Source organism: Branchiostoma lanceolatum, chromosome 2 (genome assembly GCF_035083965.1).
Source record: "Branchiostoma lanceolatum isolate klBraLanc5 chromosome 2, klBraLanc5.hap2, whole genome shotgun sequence".
NCBI classification, from domain to species: Eukaryota; Metazoa; Chordata; class Leptocardii; order Amphioxiformes; family Branchiostomatidae; genus Branchiostoma; species Branchiostoma lanceolatum.
The window spans coordinates 27831631-27842356 of NC_089723.1; the positions used below are offsets into that span (position 1 = coordinate 27831631).

The 10726-nt window shown below is 40.0% G+C and overlaps 1 protein-coding gene across 2 annotated transcripts; it reads right to left on the bottom strand.

Annotated features, from left to right (window-relative positions):
• Positions 1-638: 638 nt before the first annotated feature.
• On the bottom strand, positions 639-10402 carry LOC136428358 (THO complex subunit 1-like). 2 transcript variants are annotated; one of them, XM_066417811.1, is made up of 20 exons: positions 10286-10402; positions 9665-9738; positions 8838-8898; positions 8651-8717; positions 8163-8281; positions 7771-7819; positions 7297-7392; positions 6975-7119; positions 5966-6074; positions 5569-5700; positions 5198-5298; positions 4646-4712; positions 4286-4407; positions 3701-3862; positions 3231-3314; positions 3064-3095; positions 2679-2794; positions 2337-2412; positions 1989-2089; positions 639-1446 (listed from the first exon to the last, which is right to left on the bottom strand). In XM_066417811.1, exons 1-20 carry the CDS (start codon positions 10334-10336, stop codon positions 1252-1254), a joined length of 1959 nt encoding a protein of 652 aa, XP_066273908.1. In that variant the 5' UTR covers positions 10337-10402; the 3' UTR covers positions 639-1251. The 2 variants fall into 2 exon arrangements, with proteins under 2 accessions (XP_066273908.1, XP_066273907.1); XM_066417810.1 differs by having other exon boundaries at positions 6951-7119.
• Positions 10403-10726: the final 324 nt, after the last annotated feature.

The window sequence follows — 10726 nt, forward strand, 5'->3', positions numbered from 1 at the left end:
ATGTCATCACTGGATGGCTAATATCCAGGTTACATGTTTGTTAATGTCAAGTCCTCCTGGCAGACATATCTTTGGTCTGATTTGTATACCAAAAAAGCTGTTCTGTAGTCTGAGTCTGCCAAAAAGGACAACAAATGTTTGTTTTGTAACTTCAGCTGTGTCAGTAGAATCCATTCTGTAGCAGAATTAAACTATGACTATGAAAAAAAAAGGGAAATGGGACTTACCCAAATTTTGGATTGAATGGCACCAGTCTTTGTCAAGGGATGAGCAATCAACAGATGATCATGTGTCTCTGTGAGCAGTGGATCAAAAGTTGTAGAATGAATGGGAGTCTGGACAAGTGATTTCCTTTTACTCTTCTTGTAGTTCTACCTCCCTTAACAATAACGAATTGCCCATTCTCTGAATTGCATCCTTTAATCAGTCTCTTCATTCCATTTCCCCTTCTGAGAAGACTGCCTTGACTCCCTCTACCATTTCCTGCCTGACACAAGCCATCCCAACACAGCTGGACATCTTACACTTTCATTTGGCTTCAGATTATCAATCCCTGAATTATATGGCTTTTCTTCACCATTTATCAAAATCAAGGACAAGTAAGCAACCATCCATACAAGTACAAAATCCATGTAAAGTAGTCTACATGTAATCATTTTATTTCAGCTTGACAGGGAGGGCTGAAACAATGATAGGTCATTACCAGGAAACATTACTGTACATTACTTAGAAAAACGGAGGATCTCAGCAGGCTTTACTCGATATACAAGATTATTGTGTTTGAAATGTTGCATGTGATATGGTAAACAAAGCCAAAAATCACATTTTTTTCATGTAATGGTTGTATAGCAAATTGAAATGAGACGTCTGATAGGGAATCAAAGAAAAGCTCACTGCATGAGTGAACAGTAGATTCCAATCTTAGTCAAACCATTCATATTAACATAACCTGAACCCTAATATAGCAAGTCCTGTCCTCATTATGAAGTCACTTTCATGTTACAAAGGAAAAATCTGAGGTCCTTGTAACATTACAGACTGCCATTTATGCATATATAGAACAAGATGTTACAAAAACAACAAAAATCAAGGGCACAATGCTGCAGCTATTAATTTCTCTGTGTCAAGTAACATAAAGTTTGCCTGAACACAGCAGCAAGATTTGTACAGTAGAAATCTAGTAAGTTTAATGTAACCATTAGCACAACAAAGGGAGGTCTCAAATCTGACAAAGTTGTAAAGATATCAGGACTATGATGATGAAGACTCTTCCCCCTCCCCAAACACAACATCAGATATCTCCTGCATCCCAGCATCCTCCAGGGCTGCGATGATGATGTCGACTGTCGCCTGCGGCCCCTCCCTGTCCTGCCAGGTCACCAGCAGCTGGGTCGCCTGGGTGTTCATCTCATTACTGTCGCCTTCTATTGCAGTGATCTCAGCTCCCTGCAAAATCAGCATCACTGGATTACATAGTGGTGTTACATGTACATAGGTACAGTATGTCCCTGTGGGTCAACTGGTAGCAGCCTCATAGTTGACCTCCTGGTTAAAATTAGTTGGTAACTTGAAGACCCTATTTCAAATCTTGGGATAGGACTTCTTGGTTGGGGCTGCACCCGTCTTTCAGGAAGGGCCGTACAATGGGGATCCCATGTTTGAGGTTAATGAGGAAGGGCTAGCAACCCCACCCTGTAAAAATGCACAGCAAGAAAACTTGCTGCCATATGTGCAAATAGGCACTGCAAGGGTCTGAATGAATGAATGAACAAACGATATGAACATTTAACATTATTTGTGAAATCAGATGTAAACAAACGTATGAAAATCACCTAATGAAGGTAAAACTAAAGCTAAGTTCTCTGAAAGATTACTGAAATACAAATGACAGGACCCTGACACCATCAATGCCATCTTAAACTCTACACTGTATGTACTGTGTCCACTTCACTAAACATGCATGTCGAGCTGTGTGGGATTATACATACCTTGAAGTCTAAGTGCGGTGCCATCTTTTTCCAGTCAGCTCCGAGCTTCTCTGCTAGAATATCAATGTGCTCCTGTGTTAAAGGCGGAGGGCCTTGAGGACCTGAAAGAGAAATTTTATTTTCTTAGCAAACGACCAAGCAAAGAGATATTCTTTAACCTTCTACCTAAGGAAAATAACTTGATCCAAGTGATCATGAGTTGTTTTAGTGTAGATTGTATGCAACAAGGCAGTGCTATGCACGATCATTACTGGTACAGTGATAACAGGTCATAACTCCCAATCAACATTACCTATAAGCTACATGCACAACTGTACTGTAACATTTAGACTGTCTGGTGGCACTTACTGTCTGCTTTCTTCTCATCCAACAGCTCTTCATTCTCAGCCATGTCTGTGTCTGTCTTAAGCTCTTCTGAAGGGGACTGGAAAGAGAAAACATACCAGAAATTGTAAGTAAGAACTTCATTATGTTCAATGTCTTGCTATGATAAGATAAATGGCAAATTGTCAAAAATAAGTAATATTACTAACACTCAATAGTGCAAAATTAATGATCAGTGATAGCAATGTGAGCCTTCTAATCTAAGTCCATGATTTTTATTTTTGTCCTTGCAGAAATCACTAGCATGGTCCTTTATTGAATGGTACCCTATTTCAAAATTGGAGTGCAAAGATCTCAGCACCATACCGGTAGTTCCTTGGCAAGTTTGCTAAGGATGTTCTCCAGGTAAGACGGGAGGGTTTTGAACTGGTTGTTGGTGGGCTGGAAGAAGTGGGGACTGCGACATGCCAGGAGTCTTAATGCTAAGAAACAGAAAAGAACATATGGCGAACATCTTCACAACAGTCACATCTATTCAAGTCATACTTGATATCATATAATTGTATAAAACAAGGCTTGTATTACTAGCTGGGAACATTGCAGAATAACAATTTTCATATCACTATGTTCATTACACTAAGAGCTACACGGCTGATGTCACACTTGAAGGTAGAACATGGGCCCTACACAGGTTTTGTACAATGGATGAGAAAGCACAGTATATGATCAAAATACATGGTGTAAAACTTACCTCTAAAACCAAAGTTTGGATTCTGGACAACTCTATAACAAAGAAAAGTTCAACATCAATGCACATTATAAATACCTGTAAGCTATGCACTGTTTGAAACAACAAATTGAAAAATTCCAAACGCATTTTATTTGCTTAATGACTACAATATTGACATGAAAACTAACTTGTACTCATCCTCCACCATAGCCTCAGGATCAGACTGCTCAATGGCTTCCTCAAAAAACTCTTCCAGGGAAGGAAGGAACTCTCTGTAAAGGCATTTAATGTTGGAAACAGTGCCTTAATTTCTAGATTAATTCAATGTTCATCAACAAACTGAGTTTAAAGAAAAGAAAACAAGTTATCCTAAGGGAACATAGCCAAGAAATGTTAGATAAACTCATTCCAAAAGCCTACAGCAAAACAGCACAGGAGCCAAAGTGAAAATTTTTCCATCCCAACAAGCAAATTTCCATCCCAGGACTGAGGGACAGGTCCTGGAGACAGCCCCATATGGTACACATTTCAGAGTGACAATGGCCATCTTTTTGTTCAGGGCTTATTTTAGAACAGCCCATCTCATTTTAAAAGATTGGGAGGGAAATATCCTACATTTGCTCCCAAATGTTGCCTTTCTAGTTCCATGTACATGTACCTTTCTGCATTACTGCATGCCTCCATGTTATCAGGACACAGGTTCCACAGCTTGGTTAACTCTGCACTGCCCATGTTCACCCTCTTACTGTCCTCAGCCTCTTTAATGTCCTCACCCATGGCTCTCTTACGGGACTTCTTCAGTGGGGTCTCAGTCTTTGGCCTGCAACAAATATGGTACTTCATGTATGTTGTATATCCCAGATACGATAATAATAAGAGACAACATTGATACTAATTGGGCAAGCTTTTAGAATTGTTCACAAGCATGACAAACTTACAATCTTAATGGGGTGCACAAGGACTATATGTGTTATTTTCAAACAGTTGGCAATGTACAAAGGAATAATATTGACCTGCTTTCCTTCTGTCTATACAGTCTCATAAGGCATTGTCGGTAACCAACTAATGAAGTCCGCTGCTAAGTACACATGCATATTCATCAAAATCAGGGCCAGAGCCCACTTGAAGTTGAAGTGAGTACATAGGTGCAAGTCTGGCTATGAAATCAAGGTAAGCTTCAGTATGGTGTTTCGGCTAAGTCAGTTCCTTAAACTTAACAACGTTCTGCTACTTTCCCACTAACCTCTCCCTGTCGTAAGTAGGACATCCCTTGTTCTTCCAGGTAATCCAGTTCTCCTCACGCTCCAGGGTGTGCTGCACCATCTTGGCAAACTGGTCTCCATCAGGTGGGGTCTCTCGCAGCAACTGTAAAACATCACAACATCACCAAACACATCCCCGACAAAAGTGCCCCTGCAGTTCCAAAGAAAGCTGCCAGGGGGCCCAGAATATACTACATTGAAGAAGACTTACACAAAAATAAACAGTACAGAAAGGAGAGCCTGTCACTACCCAAATCTCATTCCAGAAAGTTTTAAGTTTTCAATGTTGAGCATCTGGCTTTAATTTAAAGTGAACTAACAAAACAATAGCACACACATACCTTGTAAACTATGTCTGTAGCATTCTTGATCCACAGAGCCTGCTCATCAGTGACTACCAGATTAGGTCTGTATACAGTAATGGTTGGAAAAGGTACATCATTGGTCTATACCCAAGTCAGACAATGCCATGCTGTAGCTGCAAAACTATTATTTTTAGAATACTATTTTATGTGATGCATGGCCACTGCCTGCAAGTTTGAATCTTTCAATTATATCAATCAACTTACCAGGGATGTTGCCAGCTTTAGATTCTTCCTGTCTCACCCATTGGGAGCCCATGTTTTCAAATTCTGTTGTTATGTCATTTGCTAGTAAAAATACATTTTTATCAATTTAAAGTTTCATTTTTTGGATGGATGGGGTGACATTTTTGTCCATCCCAACAAGCAAATTTCCGTCCCGGGACGGAAAGACGGGTCCTGGGGACACCCCCAGCCCTGCAACTAACTGCCCTACTTCATTTTGGGTCATGTAGTTAAAGGCATGTATCAAAACCATGTATCAAAAGCTCACAATTATTTTGTATCTATAAATAACCAAGTTAGACTTACGCTTTGAACTTGACCTGTGCATTGAGGTACTGGAACAGGATGAGAAACTGTACCAGCACATATCTCCTGAAGTTACTGTCAGCAAGCTGAAGATCTAGCAGCTGGAACAGAAATGAGTAACAATGTTTACACAACTGCATCATCTACACAATGATCCATCTATTCTTTACATCTTTGCTCCATTTTACACTTTTTACATCTTTGTTACCATTTTGTATTCTAAACTCTACCTAATCAAACTGACAAACGTACATAGTAGGAGACTTAATCATAACCATACCAGCAGCCTTTGTGTCTTTTTCAGCTATTGTTTACATGTAGTCAACTGTCTTATGGCTTCTCTTCTTCATGTTGTTTTCCTACATTCTTACCTTTTCACTGGTGAGGTATTTAGCAAAGTACACATTGCCACCATCCCCTGCAAGCATTTCCTTTTTCTTCTTGGAAGCCTGAACATCGTCCAGCTTGTGACTCTCAAAACACTTCAAGACTTCATCAGAGTTCTAAAGATAAACAAACAAGTCATATCAAAAACAATTTACTCAACTGAATTCTTCTGTTTCACACAAATGTCATACTAAAAATGGCACAGAAGAAACATGCCTCAATACACTTGTAATACAACCCAAAAGCAAGCTGACTGAAGACATTTTGGACAAGGGAAGTATAACACTAGGTATAAATGTATTTAGTGCTTTCCTTTGAGTGCTTGGTAAATGTACACCACATACAAAGATGCAGCATTATGACATGGTAAAATCAACTCACACTGGCAAAGCTCTTCCATAAGTCCTTCTTGTAGCACTGGTTAGGGTTACGAAAGAAGTCCTGGATGGACCAGAACTTTCTGTACAGGTTGTAGTCAATTGGTGTAAAGCTGTGAAAGAGGAAAATAATTTGCAAGTCAGTACAATTGTATAAAAGTACTGTAAATGCAGAAATGTTTGCAATGGTTTTATGTTCGCGGCTATCGCGGTGAAATCTTTAACCAAAGTTTAAACCACAGCGAAAAGCTATTCCATTGTGTGACTGAAGTGCTACTATTGTCTCAAACGCAAACTAAAAACTACCACGAACACTCCATTTTCTCCCTACCGCAAAATTAAATCCCAGCGAACATTTCTGCATTTACAGTATCTGAATGAAGTAATTTAGCATGGCACACACGTTTCTTAAAGACCACTTACACCTTCACAACATTGATTAGTAAACAGCAACAGTTGGAAAGATCTGGTTTTCATATTCAATGGATGGACCCTTACTCTTAAATAATAGTCTTATTGATATATTATTGAATTCTAAGAAATTCAGAAGTCCTCAGACATGCCTGCAAGGTTCCCCGGGTTTCAGAGTAAAGATTGATTGATTGGTAAGTGTGGTAGGTTCTTTCAAACGTTCCAAGTGTTACCCTCCTAAAACATGGACCTTGGGTTTTGCATTCTATCTGAGAGGATAATCCTAGCAAAAGCTGGTTACTGATTTTTACTTGAGCAGACACTCAGCCAACCAAATGACCAGACTGGCGGAAGACCGCCAGCAGTGGAGAGACTTCACTGAGTGCCATGCTGCCCCGACGGCTGATTAAGCTATGGGAGAGAACTAGAACTAGAACTAGACACTTTCCCAAGCCGCCGAAGGGCACAACATCGGGACCTGCTGGGATTTGAATCCAAGGACCTCTAGATTCTGAGTCAAGCACCCTAACCACAACGCCACACAGGCCACACAATGCTGCAGAAATGTCTATCATTACCCCAGAGGATCTGTAGAGTCTGACCTGCTATGAGAATCAGACATCTCTCCCTCCTCCATCTCCATACTCTCATCCCGGTCCCTGTCCTCCGACCTCATGGTGCTGTCATCTCCCTTCAGGTTATAGGAAGTCACGTTCTCCAGGTTAAAGTGACTTTGCAGGTTCAGACCTACAGAGTTAACATCAAAATGGCCCATGTTGACTTTCAATGATAGAAGACACAATGCCAATGAACACTTCAGAATGATAGCAGCATCCAATATGTACATGTATTAGCATCAATTGTATATACCAGTACGTCCTTTAACAAGAAGTATCGCCTCAGATTTTAGCAGTAAAGTCAAACCTGATTTCTCTTCAAGTGGAAAGAGCCGTGCCAGGAAGAGTTGGATGCGACCACAGAACACTGTATTCTGTGACCTGGACAGGCGACGCAGCAGATCTGAAAGGAGAAAAAAATATCAATTCATAGCAGGTCTTGCTATCCATATATGAATCATCTCTTTTCCAAATTCTAACTTTTATCAGTCAACATTCAAACAATTCTTCAGCCAACCTTTGTAATAGTACATTTTAGTTTCTGTGTCCTTTTTTATAGCCTGGTATCCAAACCTAGTAATATAGCTCCTGAGTCTCTTCTGTCCCATTTGCTGGACAGAGGAGACTCGGGAGCTATAAGAGGTTTGTATACCAGGCTAACTTTATCATGTATTATTACTGCAATCAGTATACTCCATTTAGGCTGTACAGATGTGCGATTGTTAGGGTATCAACCGTACAGAAACAGAATCTCTACAGCAAAAAGACATTTTAGACTTACCATTACACATTCTGAGCAAGTAGTTCTTTCCACCTGTGTAATAGGGTTCCTGAGGGGAAATAAAGGAAGGAAAAACATTACAGACAACGGAACATACACACATTTTCTAGGACTACAATTTCCAAGGCAATGCAATCCATACTTTTCAATAGTTGCCTGGGACCTATAAGTTTGACACTGTCCACATACATGTATGACATACCTGCAGTTCAAGCAGTGTTGGGTAGGTGTTGGTAATTTCTTCATCGTCAATTTGCAATACACTCAACAAAGGATAAGATTCACACTCACTTTTAACCTTTATCAAAACTTGTCTATACCGGTATTTTGAGACCTGGTCATGGCACAGTTTCAGTGCATAAGGTTTGACAATTGTCCCTATCTAAATCTACCTTTTTCCATATGGACACTCCATCCTCCACAAACTTGAAGACCCTCTCGCACACATCAAGGGTCACAGAGGAGAAGACATCATCCAGCATAAGGAATGGTATCATTCCAAGACATAGACCTGACAAGTTTAGAGCAGAGAGTTCAGTCTTCCTATTGTTACAGATGTCATATACATTTTGCAACTAGCCACTACTAAGCATCTTGTGTGTTAATTACTAGGATCAGAACAGCTGGATCAGAATCAATAAATCATCACCTATAAATGGAAATGTCTTTTTAAAAAGTCTACACTACATCACATGTACTATTTCATTCTATTCCATTCCATTCTACTCTATTCTAGTATCAATTCTATTACTTATTTTATGTCATATTCCTTTTAAGTATTTTAGGAACAAAAGGTCTTAGATTTGGACAGTATTGAGAACATTAAAAAACTGACCCCTTAACACCTGTAAGATTGATTATTAAAAAAAGGATTTTATACCTTCTTTTGCACAGTCCACTGCAAGGCTGATGACCGACAAGTACACATCACAGCCGCTTTCTTTAACCTGAAAACAAAATGATTTGGGGATTGAAAAAAAGGCAATACTCCAGGTAAAGGTAAAAAGTGTTTTTGCACCATGCTCTACAGTTGCACATGTTCCAAAGCAGATGTTAAGGATACTCACTATGTGGTCCTTTAGAACATCCCTGAAGGCCTGGTCCAGGGTGCTCTTCTTCTCTGTCTCACTGTGAAACAATGATCATAACACAATTAGAAATCAATTCAGAAATCATATTCATGATCATCCTTTCTCCTTTGATACAGACCTTTCTTGTATTGTTTTAAAATGCCAAAAGGAGATCAAGGAAAATGAACCCCTATCGTAAACAGATCATCTTCATCATATATCAAACAGATCATACAACATATACATGATAGCACAACTCATCGCATTGGTACTCCAGTTTGCCTTTTTAACAGTCTGGTCTTACGCAGCTTGTACTTTCTATACAAAAATGGTGTACGTCTAAAGGCGGTTTATATGGAATCAGGACGATTCGGCCCTTTCCCAACTCGGCCTAGCCTAACACCCTGGTCAACTCGGCCCAACAAGCGGATCAACTTACTACTAGTATAAAACAGAAATTTAGGAACGCACCAGGCTTGTACTGTAGAATTTAGTTCACACTTGTTACTGACGTATTAGTCTTTAACCTCTTGCGGACAGAACTAGCAGTACATTTACCATTGACCCCATAATTTGTCACTTGTGTCACACGTGCAGATCATGGAATCACAGAAAATACAAGGCAGTCCTTGGGAGTTAGTTAGCAACAAACACTGATTGCCACAGCCAACGAATTAAGATAATATGCAAAGTGTTAGGCCTAGTTGACCAGAATAGCCGTGGGCCAGGTTGTCAAAGGGCCGAAACATCCGACATTCGTTTATACCGGTTATGTGAAACAAACAAACTGGCACTTGTATAGATTTACCATGGGTTGACCTTACCTGCCAGATAACTTAATGAACCTTTCCTGTAGCAATGTCATGCTGCTTACTCTCTCTGCCTCGTGGATTTCAGCCTGACAACAAAGCAAAACAAACTATCACATACAGATAACACATCAGGAAATAATCTTCTTCCAAATTTCTGTTGGCTGCTCAGACCTGGTGAGTGGGGGCAGACTGACAGAGCATCTTGCGATTATCTGAGCTATCAATCATATTCTAATTTAACGAAGGCTTGACAAAACCGAAGATCCAAAAGCTGCTTACAGTTTGTATGAGAAACACACGGGTATGTGTAGCCTGAATTCAATCAAGCCTCCTGTGACCGCTCGCCGCCCTGTAACCGCCTCGCAACCCGCGGGGAGGGGAGAGAAACCCCCGGACAGCTGGAGTTTGCGTTATACAGACTAGGGTATGTGGGGCTATGGACAGCCAAAATTTACTAGTTTTAGGTTTTTTCGCCCCCCCCCCCTCCCCCGACACCTCGACTTATCCCCTCCCACCAAGAGCGACGTCGAGCGTAGAGAAAAATTAAAGACGTCATTACCACCTCCTTAATACATCAAGCATTCCCGAAACATTTACGTCCTTATATCAGTCCTGTTAGCTCCAAAATCTCACCTCAAAGGCTTTCCTCGTTGCGGAAAAATCGAACACAGCGGCCGCCATCATGGATAATGGAATGTGTCATTTCACTGAAGAGGGGGAGTGAATTAAGAACATTTGATTATTTTTACAGCTTATTCGACCATTGATACATTTCGCTAATTTCACGTATATCAGATACTTTTTCGTCTGATACTTCTATGAAAATTCAACCTCATGCTATATAGTAACTAATATAAAATAACTCAGTAACATGAAACCAGAAATAGAATATTCCACAACCGGTTGCAATTAGCACGAACCACAAATAAATGTGGGGGGGGGGGTTATTGTATAAAAACACACTGATAACAATAATAAAGCACCCAAAGAAACTTGCACTAATAACATACAAGTAAATCATATTATTATACTGCACAAGATAAATGAAATCACAAAAAATTGTGAAATGAAATA

Excerpts from the sequence above, each read along its gene's own strand:
- LOC136428358 (XM_066417810.1), bottom strand. The coding sequence starts at position 10,336 with ATGATGGCGGCCGCTGTGTTCGATTTTTCCGCAACGAGGAAAGCCTTT. Across the intron at positions 8,718-8,837 it reads ATGTTCTAAAGGACCACATA|GTTAAAGAAAGCGGCTGTGA; the intron begins GTGAGTATCCTT and ends TTTTGTTTTCAG. Across the intron at positions 5,701-5,965 it reads TATGGAAGAGCTTTGCCAGT|AACTCTGATGAAGTCTTGAA; the intron begins GTGAGTTGATTT and ends GTTTATCTTTAG.